Source organism: Crocuta crocuta, unplaced genomic scaffold, assembly GCF_008692635.1.
Source record: "Crocuta crocuta isolate KB4526 unplaced genomic scaffold, BGI_CrCroc_1.0 scaffold273, whole genome shotgun sequence".
Lineage (NCBI taxonomy): Eukaryota > Metazoa > Chordata > Mammalia > Carnivora > Hyaenidae > Crocuta > Crocuta crocuta.
In genome coordinates this window covers 4,034,856-4,054,600 of record NW_027529425.1, presented here as the reverse complement: position 1 = coordinate 4,054,600, position 19,745 = coordinate 4,034,856, and the positions used below count along the sequence as shown (strand labels likewise).

The 19,745-nt window shown below is 46.7% G+C and overlaps 2 protein-coding genes across 2 annotated transcripts in view; both read right to left on the bottom strand.

Moving 5' to 3' along the window:
- RADIL (Rap associating with DIL domain) overlaps nucleotides 1–19,745 on the bottom strand; it is an 81,424-nt gene that overhangs the window by 33,993 nt on the left and 27,686 nt on the right. The window lies entirely within an intron of this gene.
- Nucleotides 8,786–11,377, bottom strand: PAPOLB (poly(A) polymerase beta). Its single transcript, XM_077758763.1, has one exon. It carries the CDS (start codon nucleotides 11,335–11,337, stop codon nucleotides 9,412–9,414), a length of 1,926 nt encoding a protein of 641 aa, XP_077614889.1. The 5' UTR covers nucleotides 11,338–11,377; the 3' UTR covers nucleotides 8,786–9,411.

The following is a 19,745-nucleotide window of genomic DNA, read 5'->3' as shown; positions in this document are numbered from 1 at the left end:
TCTAAGACGACCCCACGCATGACCTCCCCTTCCTGGGAGTGCTCCCATGAATGTGTTCAGGGGCAAAGAGACTTTGCAGCTGTATTCAGGCTCCTGACGGGTTGATCTTCTGAGACGGACACGATCCAGGGGGCCCAACCTCATCACAAGAGTGCCAGCAAAGCAGGGAGTTTCCTCCAGCTGGTCACAGATCAGGGTGGCCTGCAGTGAGAAGGCCTTGAACACTGCGGGGCTGGGAGGGGCCCCCATCCACATAGAGCAGAACTAGAAGGAAAGGCAGAGACGAGATAGAGACTTCGAGACTTCGGTGCTACAACCCCAAGGATCCAAATGCTGCCAATAACCTGGGGGCTTGAGGGGCTCCGTGCTCCCTCCCAGGGGGCAGAGGGTCCAGACTCCTGACCCACTGAAACCGTGAGACACCACAAGGGTGTGGTTTGAAGCCACTAGATTTGTGGTGGTTGGTAGGGCTCGGAAGTGAGGACACCTGGCTAAACGGCCTTGAAGACGCCAGGAACCGTGTCCCCAGAGTGTGGACTCTGACAGGGCTGCCGCAGAGGCTCAGACTTGTCTGGGAATGGGGGCCTGCCCCGTGGGAGCAGGACTTGTGAGAGATGAGCTCAGAAGAGGCCACCCCTGTCCTGCGGCTACCTGTCTCGAGAGGCAACGAGGGAGAGACACGCCAGGAGCTAGAGTCAGAATGGAACCAGGCCCGGAGGACTGAAACCCTTGGCCTCTCCGGACGACAATGGAGGCGCAGAGAAAGGGCTCAGTGTCCTGCTCAAGCCCCTCCTGGCGCCTCAGAAAGGCCCGAAGGCCGGCACGCTGGGCCACACAAACACCCTCTCAGGGGACTAAGGGTTCGCTCGCCGGTTCTCCTAACCAAATCGGGGGCCCTGGAGAAGCTTAAGAGCATCCTCACCTATGAGCAGAAGCTGAAAATCAAGGAAGGCCATCTTGGCAGCGTCTGCCGGTGCAGCACATCTGATGGCAGAATGCCCCGGAATCCAGGGCCGGCCCAGCCGGCAGCTCCCTGGGAGCAAGCAGCTCTGAGCAGGGTCACAGGGAGCTCAGCACGCAGAGAGGCTCCCCACAGGCAGGAGGCTGAAGAAGCCACCCAGACAAGTCCCATCTTTCAGGACAAGCAAAGCATGGCTCAGAGCCCAGAGGACAGCCAGCAGAGTGTTCCCAGGCCCTGGCCTTGAAATCTAACCACGGCCCCCAGCTGCAGCTCGCCTGGCTGCATTACAAAACCGCCTGCACCAGCGACTCCTTCTCACCATCCCGTGCCCCCTTCCCGACCCAGAACACCGTGATGTCCGTCCTGCACCCGGCCGGCCACCACATGCCGTGATCCTCCGGCCCTCCCCGGGGGGAGCTGCACTTAAGGGATGTACTCAGGCACCCCCACACCTGACTTAGATTATGCACATGACGAGCATCTGGACGTGAACGGCTACGTACCAGCACGAGACTGGGGCCGGGAGATGGCTGGAGCATTTTGCCCACAGATGTGGCTGTGGATCTTGGCTGGCCCGGGTCTAGGATGACCCCAGTGTCCTGTGCCCTCGTCTAATCACCTTCCCAGAGTGTGGGAGGGGCCTGTCAACGTGGAAGCCATCATGCAGCGATGATGCTTTGTTTTAAGGCAAAAGGGGTTTTTGCAGATGTAACTAATTTCATTAATCCCTTCACTTTAGGTTCATCTAAAGGGAGATTACCCAGGTGGGCTTAACTGAAGCACAAGAGCCTTTAAGAGTGGAGAGGCAGTCAAAGATCCAAAGGACACGGGAAAAGCTGGTGCCCCGCTGTCGGCCTGAAGGGGGAGCACCCCAAGAAAATAGCCAGCAGGGAAACGGGAACCTCGGTCCTATAACTATGAGGTACTGAGTTCTGTCCAGTAAGAACTCTGTTCTTGTCCAGAGCCTCCTGACAAGACCTCGGGTGGCTGACACCTCAGAATTGATCCTGGGATGCCCTGAGGCTCCAGCCGTGCCACGCAGACTTCTGACTCATGAGCTAAGGAGTATGTGTCATTTAAAGCTGCTATGTCTGGGGGAATGGATCATATAGTAAGAGAAAACTAATACAGGCACGTACTAGGCTGTTAACACGAAATCGGGAGGGATCAGAATGGCAGAGGCACTGACAGGCCAGAGAGCAGAACCCCACGACAAAGGAAAAAAATGTATCATGGGAGGGGCGCCTGGGTGGCTTAGTTGGTTAAGCGTCCGACTTTCGCTTAGGTCATGATCTCGAGGTTCGTGGGTTCGAGCCCCGCGTCGGGCTCTGTGATGACTGCCAGCTCAGAGCCTGGAGCCTGTTTCAGAGTCTGTGACTCCCTCTCTCTCTGACCCTCCCCTGCTCACGCTGTCTCTCTCTCTCTCCTAGAAATAAATAAAACATTAAGAAAAAAAAAATTTTTTTAATGTATCATGGGAACTCATTTATGTAAAATTAAACGCGAGTGCATTGTTAGCATTAGGAGGAGTGCTCGTTCCCTAAACTCCAGTGGTCTAAGCAGAACTAGTCAGTTGACTTTGGACAAGGCCACATTCGCACTGAAAGCAACTAACACTGGCGATATGGGGCATAAACGACAAAGAAACTGTTAGGCCAAAATCTGAACGGAAAGAGCTCAGAGGTAGGAGCTGCTCTTGTCTGGAAAACCCTGGCCAGTCCCTGGGAAAGAGAACCGTGGTCCTGTGAGAAATCAAAGCCCTGGGCTCACCACGTGCGAGCGTCTACGGGAGGCCCTCCCTCCTTCCCATCCTTCTCTTCCCTAGTTCTGATAAGAAGGTTTTCAGAAACTGCTGCTTCTCTTTCTGTTCTCTGGAATAGTCTGAGGTGTAGCACTGGAATAATCTTGTCCTTGAACATGAGAAGGACTGGCCTGGACAGCCTTTGGGGCTGGTGTTTTCATGGTTCCATCTGGTTTGGGTGTGTGTTTGAATGGCTCACACACACTCTGTCGAGGAGACTGTCCAAGTTTTCTGCCTTTCTTGAGTGAGCTCTGGCAGGCTGTATCTTTTCTAGGAGACTGTCCATTTTATCTAAGTTTCTTAACTTATTAGCAAAAAGCTATCCGTAAGATCCTTTTTTATTTTTATTTTATTTTTTTTTAATGTTTTATTTATTTCTAGGAGACAGAGAGAGACAGCGTGAGCAGGGGAGGGTCAGAGAGAGAAGGAGTCACAGACTGAAACAGGCTCCAGGCTCTGAGCTGGCAGTCAGCACAGAGCCCGACGCGGGGCTCAAACCCACGAACCACGAGATCATGACCTAAGCGAAAGTCGGATGCTTAACCGACTAAGCCACCCAGGCGCCCCCGTAAGATCCTTTTTTAAAAAAAATATTTTTGAGAGACGCACACAGAATCCAAAGCAGGCTCCAAGCTCCAAGCTGTCAGCACAGAGCCCAACGTGGCGTTTGAACCCACAAACCATGAGATTGTGACCTGGAGCCACCCAGGTGCCCCCGTAAGATCCTTTTTTAAAACCCCCTACTGTGTTCATAGCTGTACCCTCTTACACCTCTGAGATTGTTTATGTACCATCTTTACTTCTCCTCGTGTCTTTCCAGTTTCGAGTAGTCTTTTCAAAGAACCCACTTTTCATTTTATTGATCCTCTCCCCTGTATGTTTTCTGCTCTATATGGTTTTCTTTCTTCTCTCACTGAATTGATTAGATCTATATTTTTACCTAATCAAGTAGGCAGGCAGCTCATCAGTTTCCAGTCTTTATTTTCCAGTTAAGTATTTTTGAGGCTACAGCCCTCCTCTAAATCCCAAATCAGCTGCATCCCATAAGTTCTGATTCACACTCAAGTCTTTGATCCCTGAGCTACTTGGACTGTTTGAACTTGTAAACATTGAGTGCCGTGTAAAGGACGGCTCTCACTGCCCACCAGTGTCCGTTCTCTCCTCCTTCCTAACCACACGATGGTGAGAAATGATGAGGCAATGTGCCCAGCTCACAAGAACGAGCTTTCCCGGCCTCTCATGCAGACAGGCATGGCCATGTGGCTAAGGTGCAGTCAGCGAGATGAGGGAATGTTCCCGCTGTGACTTCTAGGAAAGCTCCACGGAAGGAGGACACGGTTTGCAGGGACACCTTTGCCTGCCCCCCCCTCCTGCCTTCTTCCTGCCTTAAACGCAGATGTGACGGCAGTGGCCCCACAAGCATCCTGCATTTCAGGGGACCTTTCGGATTGAAGGCATGAACTGGAATGGTCGGGGAGGACTGGCCACAGAAGGAGCCATGGGTCCCAGGTGACCTGGAAAGCCACCCTATGGGCCTTGAACCTACCACTACTGTATCGCCAAAGAATCAAAACCAGCGTTGGGTTCAGCTACTGTTACAAGGCCAAGTGTAGTTCCTAACTGATACAGAGGCCGCTAAGACACCACTCGGTATCGGGTTTTTTGATCATGGAAGATTTCACATGTATGAAAGCATTTATAACTTAGACTAATGATAAAATGAACCCCGTTTTCATCCACCACCACCCCCAACTTGAAAAAGGCGGAACATTTCCAGGCTCCCTGTGTTCTCCAGACTACACCTCCCTGCCTGCTCCCCAGCTCTCACCCCTACCGAAGGGAACCGCTATTCTGGATTCTCCGTTCAACATTCTCTCATTTGTAATTTGTGGTGAGACCGCACATTTTTGTAACCCCAAATTACACTTCTCTGCTTTGCTTATATCACACTATTTCTCTGCCATTTTCTCTTTTCCTCAACCGTATGAGACACACCTATGTTGATGTACGTAGCTATGATTCATTGAATCTCACAGTTCCATACCGTTTACTACATGAGGACACCACTATCTATCTGCCCCTCATTTTTGGTTTTTGGGTTATTTCAAGCTTTAAGCTATTACAAAACGCTGCTACCAATATCCCTGTCCTCGTGTCCTGGTGACCCATGGGACAGAGTCTGTAGGAGAATGCTTCCTGACTCTTCTGACACCATGGCACATGCAGATCATATTTACATGCACACCGGAGGTAACCTAGACATGTGTAGGGCTCTGCACACAGCTGCAGAGGGGGCCCGCAGACGGGCTCCCCGGAGGTTCAGGGACAATGAAGCACATCGGTCCCCCACAGGATGGTGGCAGGGCACGTGAGCAGGCCACTGGTGCCAGGTGAGTCCAGATGGTCTCCCACAGCTCCCAAGGGGACAAGACAGCTCCTGCTCTCACAGCGCTCTTAGAATCCCTCCTCCTCCTCTACAAACCTGGATGCTGTTAGACTTACTTTGTTTTTTCTCTTTAATTTTTTGTTAATTTATTTCTGAGAGAGAGAGAGACAGACACAGAGTGTGAGCAGAGGAAGGACACAGAGACACAGACTCTGAAGCAGGCTCCAGGCTCTGAGCTGTCAGCACAGAGCCCGATGCGGGGCTCAAACTCACTAACTGTGAGATCATGACCTGAGCTGAAGTCGGACGCTTAACCGACTGAGCCAACGGGCGCCCCTAGACTTTCTTTCTATGCTCTTAACTTGCGTATCCTCGCTGCTAATGAGATGGGGCGGCTTTTGGTGCTTCCTGTCTATTCCTAGCTCCTCTTCCGAGGCGGCTACATGCTGCTTTTGCCTGTGTTTTATTGGGTTGTTTGATTTTCTTAAACAAATTGTTCTTGGCATCCTTGATCTATTCCAGATAGTAATTATCTGTCAGTTTTATGTATTACAATCTTCTCATGTGAGCCTGTTTTTCACTTTTCACTATTCATTACTTAATACAATTAAAGAGATTCTGTTCATCCATCTCTTCAGGGTTTGAACTTTCTGTGTGTCTTCCTCAGGAACTTCTTCTCTATGCTATTTCTTGTTGGATAAAAAAAAAAAACCCTTACTGTTTTGTAGTCAGAGAACGTGCTCCATGCACTAGGTATTTTGCAATATGCTGAACCTTACTTTCTGACCAAGCAGGAGGGTAACTTTTGCACATCTCAATGTTTATTTGACAGAAAGAGGCACTTTCCAATTGTTGGGTGGAGGGCGCTGTAATAAATGTCCAACAGATCAGGGGGGACAAACACCAGCCAGGGGGATGGGTACCGAATCCAGCCTGGCCATCTGGTTACGTATTGTCTCTAGCTGCTTCCGCTCCACAACAGTTAAGTGGTTGAGACAGACACCATATGGCCTCCCAAAGCTGAAAATATTTACTATCTGGCCCTTTATAGGAAAGGATTGCCAGCCTCTGTTGTGTTCAGAACTGTTTCCCTTGTTCTGTTTTTGTTTCTGTTTCTGCTTTGTTTTGTTTTTCCTTTTTTGGTCTGCTTGATAGTAATTAATGAAAGAGCCATTTTTAAATCTAAGACACCACCACTGTTGGCAATTTCTCCTAATCCTTGCTTGTTACGTTACTTTACACTGAGGCTAACTTAGATGCAAGTGAGTTTTAAACTGTTCTATTTTCCTGGCAGTGTCTTATTAATTAAGTGTATCAGTATCATTAAAGCAGCGGTCCTTTTTGTTTACTACTGCTCTGAAATCGGTTTCGATGGGATATCGTCACTGTAACATTTTCTCGTTGGCATCTATTTTTTTCCATTCTTTTAAGTCTTAGATTTTGGATGTGTCTCTCATAAATAGCATACAGCTGCACTCAGTTTTCCCCACATCCTGACACTCTTTTTAGTCAGGAAGTTTGGTCCATTTGTTACATGCAGTGACGTATAATTGGTTACATTTCTACCATCTTAGACTATTCAGTATTTTCTTTTTACCTATCTTTTTCTATGCTCCCCCCGTCCTTTTTATCTCCTGCCTTTTTTTTTTTAATTTATTTATTTTGAGACAGAGAGCAGGGGAGGGGCAGAGGGAGGGACAGGGAGAAGCCCACATAGGCTCCACTCAGTGAGGAGCCTGACGCGGGGCTTGATCTCACAACAGGGAGATCACAACCTGAGCCTATTAACAAGAGTTGACAGAACCAACTGAGCCACACCCAGGTGCCCCTTTCCTACCCTCTTTTGATTAAAACTTTTTTCACTCCATTTTTTTACCTTATTGAAGTTTTAACCTTTTCAAATGTTCCCCTCATATTATAACATGAGGTCTAGACCTAATAAAGCAAAAAATCTCCGTGTCTTTATCCTCCTTGGCAACAATGTAAGAGCATCTGAATTCGGTCAGATTTAAACCCCTCAGAATGCTTCTTTGCTGTTTATTTTTATTGTGTTTTTAATGGAGAAATACATCATCTGTTTTCAAGATAGTGCTTGAAAAATACAAGGGGTACAGGGGCTATAAAACAAACTTCAATCCTGAGATACTACATACATCATGTGGAAAAAAAAAAACTAGTCTGATATTCAGGTAATGAAAACTAGAAAGTTCCAAGTTTTCAGCTTGGTTAAACAAGTAGAGTTACATGAAATACTTAAACTAATCCCCCCCAACCCCTGCCGTAGGTTAACAAAATGAGAAGACTAGATTCATGCCTGGCAATTCCTACCTGACCCCATGGCTACCTGAAAGACCCTGTTACTGTGTACTCTGCACCTAACCTATCGTGCCAGAGGGGTAAGGTGACTTCACAGGGTAAAGGCGTGTAGAACAGGAATGCTGGGTACTTGACATCACACAATAAGGGTGAAAAGAAAGCCTCAATTACTGCAGAGCCTAAAGGGAAGACCATTCCAAACTTAGAAAGTGAATCTAGAAGGACAGGGAAAGGGCATAAGAAATTGTAGTTTAGTATGAAAAATGCACATGTGGTAGAAAGGACACAGTTGGGGGAGGCCAGAAATCAGGACCAGGCTGACTGGAAAAACTGTCAGGCTCACTGTGCTCCGATTAAGGCAGACCAAGTTTCCATTCATCTATATCTGGGCCATTCATGTTTCCCAAACATGGATGTGCTGCTGCTTAATTATGAGTGGTCTTTTTTTTTAATTTAAAGAAAGGTATTCCAAATTTCTTGGAGGATAAAACAAAAACAGAATGCTCACTAGATGTCAAATGCTTGCTAGAAATTATTTTTTATGTTTTTACATGTAAAAAATTTACTGATGAATTTTAACGAGTCCTTTAAAAATAGAAACTGAGTTTAAATATTTTGAGGAAAACGGCTCTTTGCTTACATGTTCAAAATGGAAATTAACTTTACTACAAATAGATATCCTGTGGAGCATACAAAGTTTTTCATACGTAAAGCTCAACTAGGACCGACAGATGACATGTCTTCCAACTGGCTACTTTTAGGAAAGCTCTAGTAAAATATTAGCCATGGAGTCAAAATCCAGTCTTTTGTGCCATGAGGCCACAGGACTGTTGGTTTCACATCATTGTTAAGAATATACTAGCATTTCAGGTGTTTTCATGAATCCACATACAAGCATACTTTGTGCATACAAGCAAAGAGAATGGAGTTGGGGTGAAGGGAGAGGCAAAATGCTTTTCTGTTTGAGGGGAAATGATTAAGGGCAAGAGAATATGGACCTTCATTAGTTCTGAGACCATAGTTGCTGTTTGATTGCTGGTTGTATGCACTCTGCAACAATTCTACAGATAAGACCAATATATCATTTCGTGATTGTGTCCCAACAAAACCAAAGACTGACTACTGCTTCAATGTCAAATACATACCCTATGCGTTGACGTTTCATTTTTAAAGGGTGAGAGCTACCTCGCGGGGACCGAGTGAGATGTACTTTTACACTTTTTCTGAAGTTGAGTACACACTGCGCAACGGTAACCTACTTGACGATTAGTAATGAAGAAAGCTCTTTAGGAAAAAACTAAAATTCATCAAGCTGGAAGACTTAAAATTAGTTCTACTTTCTAATAAAATATATATATAAAGTGCATCATCAGTATAAGGAATTCTGATACCGATTTGTATTGCAAATTTTCCCCAACAATGCATCAAACATAAATCCAGTCCAGATGTCAGGCACGGGTACAAATATAGCTGGAGGGTTTTTTCTTTTTTTTTTTTCCTCTCTTTATGGGCAGTAGTCCTTTAAAATAGTTACTATAACTGCTGCTGACACATTAATAATAGTACTTCTAGCTTCATCTACCAACCTGGACTTCCAATCAAGATTAGCCAAGTAAAGGAAGTTACCAAATAAGGCTAAATCTATTTTGAGTCAAATCTAGTTTGGTACCCTTCATTCTCCTCCTGTAGCGTCTGAAGACAACAGGTTGAGTTGGCAGATATGGTTAACGGACCCTTGAGGTTGTTATCAGTTCAATCTGTCTTACTGAATTCTTAGTAACAGGAGCAGGATTTGCATGGAGAGCAGGGATACTGGAACCTTCTGTACTGGATGTTTCGCACATCCAACCACAATCTGAGTGGTTTCTAGTGGAGTTATACTGTCTCTTTATGAGATTGTTCGTCTTCTTTTAGTTTCCTTGGTCCTTGATGAGGTGAGAATGTCCACTAGACTCCCACTATAGGATTAGCTATGTTTGTTGCAGTGCTCCCTGAAGGCCTGGGGGGATGGTTTACCAGACATGTTGAGGAGACAACTCTAGCAACGGTGGGCTTTGGTGGCAGAGAAAGGGCTGGTTGTGAGGCAGACTGAGGAATGCTTTCCCCCAATGCACCCACACTCTCACTGGGATTCACTTGTTGCAAGGAAACTTCAGTAACTTGCACATTGGTCACAGATGCCACCATGACAGCGGGAGCGGGACTGTTTCTGCCCTGACAGCTGCCCGTCATTGGGCCGGTCTTCATAATGCTAGTAGGTGAAGGCACAAATGTGCGTTCTTCACTGTCTACAGACAACTCAAGGCTCCTGTCATTCAGAGCTGTCAAAGTGACACCTTCCATTGAATATGTCTTCTTTTTCTGAAGCACGTGATTAGGTAGTAGCTGATGAAGTTCCTTTCTTCTTAAATGCATTGCAGCAATTTTCATTTCTATCTCAAACATCTTACTATTTACTGCTTGCCTATAGACTGTATCTGTGAAAGACTGGATATCATAGGTGAGATCAATACGGAGAATGTCACAGTTTTCTGGCTTTTTTAACACTAACCCAATCACCCACATCGTGCGAAACTCTTCCTTGTCAGGATTTTCTTTAGGAGCCAGAAATGACTGAGGATTCACATGTGCCAGAGTAATGAATTCATTCTTCTCCAAGCTCCCAACCAGGATTCGGATTTTTGACTCCACCAAGCCCACCCATTCTAAATGTTGTTTTTCTGTTGGTGCACTTGCTAGAAGTACAATATAATGCTTGTACTTTTGAAAGAAGCTTGGAGCTTCAAAAAGCTTGGACCATTCTGCCTTACTCAGCAAAATTTCATGTGTGATAGCAAGCCCCTGTTTAAACTCCTCAATCATGACCATCCTTGTTGAAACAGACACATTGTATGTGGAGTTCTGCTGTGGGTACGCTGGTGTGATTATGGGCATAAGATGGTACCTATCACTGGGATTTACTCTTGGGTCCCATACAGGCAAATTAAGATTCCGTTCTTCAGGCTCTTTCAGTAGCACCGGATTTGGCCACTCCCATTCAGAAAATACCAAGAAAAACTTACGTACCAGAGTTGATGCTATTGCATTTGGATAGAGCTGGCAAGTTCTTGCTACTAGCATGGCCCAGGAAACACCTCCTAGGAAACCTAATATATTGGAATAGATATTGTGGCATTTGGCCCACAATTTGATAGCTCTCAGAGTTAACCTGAAGTTGTCAATGTCTGGTACTAGATGTAAAATTTCATCTGTCACCCGGCAACCGTTAAGGCTTCTTATGCATCTAATATCTAAATTTTTAAGCAGACTATCATCTCTTAGGTCCAAATCTTCTGGAATAGTCTGCAGTGCCAATCTAGCAAACAAAATATCAATCTCTATCCCATCAAAGCACAGTTTAATAACTGGTACAAACGCCTCTTCAACAGCCCTTAAGTCTTTTACTTCTTCGTGTAGTTTCAATTTATCATAGAATGAGGTGAAAAAGTCGCTTCGGTCAACATGTCTTGGTGCAACGCACAACGCATCAATATCAGCACCTTTCGTGTGCACTCCTAACCTGTAAGAGCCAAACGTAAAGATTTTCCCTCCAACATTTTCAATTATAGCTTGTGGAAGGCTCTTGCTTTCACTGATTTCTCGTATCCATTCCTTTACCAGATTATTTAATTTTTCCAAAATTAAAATCCTGCGCTGCAGTTCCTCTTCCTCTTCGAAAACCCCAAAGGGCTTCAGGGTTTCAATTAGCTTCTGGGTAAGTACGCAGTCAGTCTCCTTGGGGGCTGCTAAACTGATGGGGGAGGAGATGCCGTAGTGCTTGGGTGGCGGCTGGGTCTGTTGTGATCCAGGAGTTGTCACCGGAAACGGCATCATCTCTAGCACCGGCCCCGCCACGCCACGTCCCCCGCCACCGTGACCTCCGCGGCCGATGCCCGGGTCNGGGGCGGGGCTCCTCCCAGCCCAGGTCCAACCCGCTCCCGCCGCTTCAAGAGCCTCTCTGCCTTCACCTAAATCCCAACATGGCGCCGGGCCCCTTGGCGCTGCGTTCTAGAATGGCCACGCAGGCCACGGCACCGGCGCGGCGCGCGGAGCCTCACGGGAATTGTAGTTTTAGAGAGGGCGGTCCTCCATACGGTTCATGCCAGTGAGGGTGGGCAGGGGTGCACCTTGTCAATACTGTTTACACACACCTACCATCTGCTGCCTTGATCTCCATTGCTTCTTATACCTCAGATCTACTTCCTCTCCAGGAGCAGCTTCAGGTGGCCTTCACCCTAACGCACGTCCTTCAGAGACTCCTCGCAGTGAGGGTCCACTGCTGCAAAGTGTCCCCCTTTGCGTCCTCCGTGGCCAGGTACCTGCCTGGTGGTTTAGATGTGTCTGCAACTCTTGGTTGACAGTTGTGTTCTTCACAGCCTTTAAGGTCCTACTGCTGCCTCTTCTTTCCACGGCTCTTGTTGAGAAGTCTGCGGTCTGGCGGACCTGCTCACCTGTCTTTCTGGCAGCCATAAAAATCTTCTCTTCCCTCCACGACCTGTGATACCGCCACTATGTGTCAAGGGATGAACTTTTCCTTTATCATACACTGTGATTTCTGAATCGTAAGACTCGTGCTTTTCAACTCATGCCCTCAGGAAAATTCTCAGGTATGCCCTTGGAATATGCTCTCCCCACTCTTCTGATGCTCTTCATGCGACATGTGATACTCTCTCATTGGGTTCTCCATGTCTCCTACCTTCTCTCTCTTCCTGGGTGATGCCAGGTCTACCTCTCAATTCTCTAATTCTGATGCAGTTAGTCTGGTGTTTAAGCCATCACTGAAGTATCCATTTCACTACTTACATCTTTTTTTAAAATTTATTTTGAGAGGGTGTGCACACACACTAGTGGGGGAAGGGCAAAGAGAAGGAGAGAGAGAATCCCAAGCAGGCTCTGGGCTGACAGCATGGAGCCCCATGCAGGGCTCAAACCCATGAAGCAAGAGATCATGACCTGAGCTGAAACCAAGAGTCCAATGCTTAACCAACTGAGCCACCCAGGTACCTCTCAATACTTACATCTTTAATTATCAGAAGCATTATCTTGTTCTTTTCCAAATCTTTCCTGCCTCTTTGGAAGGCATTCTAGTCTTTCCTGTTTTCTTTTTAGCTTTTTATTCATTAAACACTAAACTTACTTAATATTCTATAACTAATGGTTCCTACTCTCAATATTCTTGATAATCTGATTCAGTTTCTACTGACTCAAACCAGCATCACTTCATGTGTCTTGTAATTTTGGGATTGTAAGATCATCTCTGGTGAGGCTTGAGATACCTGTGTGGAGTCCTTCCGAAGAAGATTTGCTTTGTTTCTGCCAGACATCCTTGTACATTATCAAATCGTACAGTGTAATTTAATTCTTCTTTCAAGGACTAGCCAGATTACCAGAGTAGTGCCATTTTGAATCCCAAACACATGTGAGAGGAGAGTAGTTTTCCATTCTAGGGAAGTTTTCCCTACCCAGACCCCAGGTCAAGAAAGATAACTCTAGGAGTACCTAGGTGACTCAGTCAGTTGAATATCCAACTCTTGGTTTCTGCTCAGGTCATGATCCCAGGATCATGGGCTCAATCCCTGCCTTAGGCTCCACACTGATCATGGATCCTGCTTAAGATTCTCTCTCTCCCTCTGTCCCTCTCCCTGGCTTCTCTGTCTCCCTCTAAAATAAAAAGGAAGGGGACGCCTCAGTGGCTCAGTCGGTTATGCGTCCGACTTCGGCTCAGGTTATGATCTCACAGTTCATGAGTTCGAGCCCCGCATCGGGCCCTGTGCTGACAGCAAGCTCAGAACCTGGAGCCTGCTTCCGATTCTGTGTCTCCCTCTCTCTCTGACCCTTCCCTGCTCACACTGTCTGTCTCTCTCTCAGAAATAAATAAAACAATAAATAGATAGATAGATAGATAAAATAGGAAGGAAGGAAGATAGATAACTCTTTGTCATCTCCTTTCACCAGGTGGCAAGTTCTTCCTGTTCCATCTCTTCATTAAATGTGTCGCCCTTTGAGAGCTGTGACCATATCTGGAGGGTTTCAGCCCCAACTCTCTACCTCTTTAGGTCCTGAAGCTCTGTCTCTTTCTGGGCAGCTGCTAAAATAAAGGTTCTTGGTTATAAAGAACAGCAAATGCCTCCAGAGCAATTACAGCTTTAGAATCAGCTAAGATTCTGAGGGTTCAAAGTACCTATTTGAGGGTTCTTTCAACTTTGCTGACTTACCTTATTTTCTTAGGTATTCTGCTATGCATCATAAAGGAGGTTTGTTTGTTTGTTTGTTACATTTCAACCAACACTTCCAGGTACTTTATAAAGAAAGATTTTCTAGGATAAGTCATTCCACATATTGCAAAAAATAGAAGTACCTGTTTTTCAACCCACTTCACTATGGTGCTCAACATTCCAGCAGCATAGCTGTCAGTAAGGTCTTTGGTGACTTCCATATTGTTTGATCCAATGGTCTACATCCTTTTTGACCTATAGTAGACTCTCTTTGGCCTCCATGGCACCACACTCTTTGTGCTATCTTGTACATCTCTGGTCTCTCCTCAGCCTAATTTGCTGCCTGCTCCTCCATTACTTAGCCTCTAAAGGCTCTTACTCCAGTTTCCAAATTAAGCCCTCATTTCTCCTTATTGTATATACATTCACTACCTAATCTCAGTTTTCACAGCTTTAAATATCACCTATTTACAGCTCAATTCAAGTTTTTGTAACAAACTCTCTTCTAAGCTCCACATCCATTTTATCTGACTTCCTTATCTCAAACTTAACATGGTCTAAAGAGAGCTCTTGCTCTTCCCTCCATAATTTGTTTCTCTCTCAGTAGTCACCATTTAGTGAATGGCATCTCTGTCCACCCAACTGGGCACACCAGAAACCTGGCAGTCGTTCTCGACATCTCCCTCTTGCTCACACTCGACATCTAGTTCTTTACAAATACTGGTGATTCTACCTCCAGAATATATTTGGGATTCATACACTTCTCTCTACGTGTTCCCTCCGAACTCTCCTGGAGGCTACTATCAACTTTCGTCTAGGTTCCTACAATAACCCAATTAATCTCCTAGTACTGACCTTTTCAAGTATTTTCTACCTAAGAGCCAGAGTGGTATTTCACCCCTTTCCGTAGCCTCCCATTATACTTAGTGTAAAATCTAAAATACCCAACAACCCAAGTTTTGTCTTTCCCCTGGCCATTTCCCCAGCCTCATTGCCCATAGCTTCCCCCCATGCTCCAGCCACATGGGCCTTCTCTCAGTGCCTTGCATTTGCTTCATTCTCTCTCCTCCTTGAGTCTGTACACAGCTCTTTCCTCTGCCCAGAAAGCTTTTCCCACCCCACCAAGTATCTACTGCTCTTCACCTGGTTAATGTGTTGTTGCTATCTTTAAGACTGGCTTACATTTTAGCCCCCCCAGTGAGAATTTCCCTAACCTTCATGCAAAATCAGTACATGTGCTTTTCATCCATAGCACATATTACAATTTGTAATTATGTTTTTCATGTGATTATTTGTCATTACTTCCTACTAGACTCTTAAGCTCCATGAGAACATGACCTGTTTGTTTTGTTAACTGCTGTATTCCCAGCACCTACTCAAGTACCTAACAGAGTAGCACTCAGCAAATATTTGCTGACAAATTAGTGAATGAGCACAAAAAATAAAATTCTTTCTCCTTCAAGGCACCAGCTAATCAATATCCAGAAGACTCATTTCTGGAATTCTGATTAGGTAGAGGTCAGTTTTAAATCTACACATCGTGACCTTTGGGAAATCATTTTGTGACTCAGTTCACAGTTACTCATACCAGCTGGTTACAGGGAGTTTCTATGGCTGCATGCCTCTAGGACCCTTACTATGTTAACATGACAGCACCTTTTGACTTGAAAGTGATTCCACGGGAGATTTTTGTGGGCCGGGGCTCCTACTCCGTGCCTAAGGATGTGGAAGGACCACACCAGAAAGCACACCATTGTTATGACAGCCTTTCTGGAGAAGCCGCTGCCCATCACCGCTTACTAGGAAGCAAAGTGGATAGTTCTATAATCCAGCAATTTCATTCCTGCGAGAATACCCTCAGAGGACTCTGCACAGACCCTCAAGAGGGTGGGGGCACCATTGTTTGTAGCGGGAAGAAGCTGGATGCAACCCGAGTGCCTGGGATTAGGGGAATGGGTATGTACGTTATGGAAAACCATGCCTGAGTGAAATGTATGGCACCACAGGTCGATCTTCATCTTATTATAGAGTGTCCTTAGTTGAACAGAAAGTTTAAACTTTGATATAGTCAAATGCATCTACCTTTTCCCCTAATGGCTTTTGCCTTTTAAGCCTCCTCTATGGAATCTTTCTCCTTTTGGCTGAAGCCAGGCATCCCAACACCATTCACAAAATGCTTTCCCCCAGTCTGTAATGCGATCTACATTGCGCCAAATTCCCACTGGGTCAGTCAACATAGGTCTGCCTCTGCCTTCCCTACTCTGTTCCTTCCATCTGCTTGGATGTTCCTGTCCAGACACCACATGCCTTCAATTACCATGGTGTAGAACCGAGCTCAGAGCTTAGGAGGTCAGTATCCCCTACCCCTGCGCATCTTGTTCACACCCATCTTGAGCACCTGGGAACCAGTATTCTTTCACAAAGTCGGACTCTGTGCAAGGACAGCACTGCAAAGAAGGTGGACTTGGGCCTCATCTATTGCTTTCACTCTGGACACTTGTGAACAGTGTCCTGTTCTTCTGAACAGACCTCAGGAAACATTTCTTCCACTTCAACCTTCAGAAGGAAGAAAAGATAGTTGGCTGGCATTCTCTGTGTATACGAGTATATTATCTAAAACTGTGAGAGGGGGCACCCAGATGGCTCAATTAGTTAAGCGTCCAACTCGTGATTTTGGCTCAGGTTCGTGAGTTCAAGCCCCCCGCCCCCCACCACTCCCTGTCGGGCTCCATGCTGGGTGTGGAGCCTGCTTAACAGTCTCTCTCTCCCTCTCCCTCTGCCCCTCCTGCAATCATGCTTACTCTCTCCATAAAAAAATAAATAGATAAATAAATAAAAAAATCCATGAGAGAACCCATTCTATATGATTTAAATATTTCCCCAAAATCTTTCCCCAAAATTATAAGTCCCTTTTGGGAACCAACAGATATGAACAAGGTTTAAGTGTTAATAAAACACAGTTGTTAATACGTTAATACTTCTTGGAAAAGCTTCACACAGCTAACCCACGTGAGATCTCTCTTTCCATTTAACCAAATACAAAATTTTGCTTTTATGTCAGCCTGTTTCAAGACCCCTTTAAAGAGGCTGATTTGCAGGGCATCTGGGTGGCTCAGTTGGTTGAGCGTCTGACTTTGGCTCAGGTCATGATCTCACAGTTCATGGGTTCGAGCCCCACATCAGGCTCTGTGCTGACAGCTAGTGCAGAGCCTGGAGCCTGCTTCACATTCTGTGTCTCTCTCTCTCTGACCCTCCCTTGCTCATGCTGTCATTCTCTCTCTCAGAAATAAATAAAACATTAAAATTTTTTTAAAACATAAAGAGGCTGATTCCCTTTATGGCAGTTTGGTACAACACAGAAGGGCATTGAGAACCAGGTGGATTTGTTGTACTAGTTAGACAGCAAATGCGGGCTAATGAGTTGTTTTAAATATACTTCTAGAATTTTAAAATCAATTTCAAGAAAACTAAAAAAGAGGTTTTAGAAAATATGAGTCCTGTGCTATTTGGTTCATGCAATCACTAGTTATTCATGCCAACCGATAAACATCTGCTCTCACCTTGTAAGCATCCCAACTGGGGGCCAAATGTGAAGGTGGAGGTCTGTGGGGCTAAGGGGCTGACAGGTGTCGAGTAGGTATTCTTGCTCATCCCCTCAACCTGACTCCTAATCCCTTCCAGCTCCAACACCCCAGGAGAGCCTGTATGCCCACAGGCGCGGACTTCCTTCATTGGCTAAATTCCTCTTATATGTTACGTCTTTCTAACGTTTTACACCAGCTATGCCCTCCCCCTGTGTTTGCTGTGGGAAGCACCGAGGACCTGGCTTGGGAGGCTCCTCATATGATGTGGTGGGAAGTCCCAGGAGGGGTGGGGGTTGCTGGTAGCCAGGCCCTGGGCAGGTGCCACCCAGCATCCAGGAACAGGGCTGTTAAGTCACCTCCAACGCTGCGCTTCTCTGTGAAACTGAAGACTGAACTTTTTAAAACAATCTACACAGTGAATTAAAGGATGAAATGGGCTGTTAGTAAAGTAGCCATTCAACCTAATGTTCTCTTTGAATTAAAACTCCTCAAAAATGTCTTTTAAGCTCAATTACTTTTCTACTTTTAGATTGATGAGGAAAGTTAGGGGTTGTCTTGCTTTTTACCAAACCACGTAAGATAAAAGCTGCCCACAATGATTCCATCACTGCAAATACACTCAAGGAGTCTCATTCAAGACCCACGAGGCAATTACTCCTAAAATAAAAGGAGAAGAAAATCCAGATCACCTCATTCATCCTGAGAGAAGTTATTAAAGATCAGATCCACAGCAGAAGAAAAAATGTCAAAAGCACAGAGAGGCTGGGGACATGTGGACAGAGTTCATGGTGCACAATCAGTGGGTGGAGACAGCGGAGGGTTCCCCTGCAGCCTCAACGTCCCTGCCTGTCACTGGAGTCCAGGCCCTGTCTGCCCATCCATGGAGGAGAAGGTGGGGGGAGCCACATACTCAGAGTCAGGTGCTCAGAGATGACCTCTCTGCCACCACGTGCCACTCTGGTAGGCCTAAAGGAGAGGGAGGCTAGCAGGTTGCACCATCAGGTACCCAAGTGACACATTCCTGGTCTCTCAAAGCCACAGCGTGCACCAGAGGACTGCCACAGCATCAGAACACCACCCTCTCATCACACAGTCCCCAACCTCTAGCAAAGAAAATGGATGGGGCACCTGGGGGTCTCAGTCGGTTGAGTGTCCGACTTCAGCTCAGGTCATGATCCTGCTGTTCATGAGTACGAGCCCCACGCTCGGCTCTTGCTGACAGCTCAGAGCCTGGAGCTTGCTTCAGATTCTATGTCTCCCTCTCTCTCTGCCCCTCCCCTGCTTGTTTGCACTCTCTCTCTCTCAAAAATAAACATTAAAATTATTTAAAAATAAAAGAAAATGGAGCCCAACTCTGGAATCTTGAATGCACACAGAAAGTGAGACTTAGAGAGGAGTTTGCTCTCCTTCTATGCGTTAGTACTTCAACAGGCGTTTAATGAGCACCTACTGTATGCCTCCATACTGTACAGACATTTGAAGGGCGGTTAGTCATAAGCCCAGTGACTGAGGCAGAGAGGCCTGGAGTGGCGTGGCCTGCACACCGCGAGTCACAGCTGCTTCGGAACCACGCTAAGCTTGCTTTCTTCAAAGAGGACCCCGAAGTAGAGGAGGAGTCTCCGCCCACAAGGGACAGAACAACGCCAAGCCTCTGAGGGCCACACAGCAGGCATCCAGAGGCAGAAAAACGGCTCCTAATGTCACCCTCAGGACATTGGGCTTCAGAGCACCCAAGCCCTCAGTGAGCCCCAGGAGGGAGAGCGCGGCCAGAGGGTCACAGAGGCACACAGCCACTGGCCCCAACGGTGAGCCATGCAGTGTGGCCACCAGGTCCAGATCATTGGTTCTGTGCTCAGGGCGAGTTTGCCCCAGAGCCACCTGGAAACGCCCGGAGACACGTTTGGTTGCCACGGCTGGTAGGGGTGCCGCTAGTATCGAGTGGGCAGAGGCCTGGGACGTTGCTGAATGCCCTCCGGGGCAGCCTGTGCACACCATCAGCCTAACATGTCCGTGAGGCTGAGCTTGAGAAATCTAAGCTAAATACACGCTTCCGTCCTGGGGACACAAATGCACCTTCTCTCTCACCCTCCCCAAGCCACTGACAAAGACCACATGGCCCGGCTGTCACCCCTCCCCCGAGTGCGCAGAAGTGATTATTGTCTCTGGGGGTGACAAGATGCAGAGCCCTGTCAGTGCTCCAGGCCCTCGACGCCAGCCTCCCGGGAAAATGCACGTGGGAGCGCATTGTTCCCCCTCCCCCACCCCCAGCAGCCACCTCTCTCCCGGAGCCGGGACGCAGTATTTTGATACTCCAGAAATCAGAGGGGAGCCAGCAGCTGCAAAAAGGCAGTATTTATGGAAAACGAAACCCCAGGTGCCCTAGTGCATTACTAGGGGTGCATGACAGTGGGCCAAATGGCAGAGGAGAGCCCGGGGACCCTCG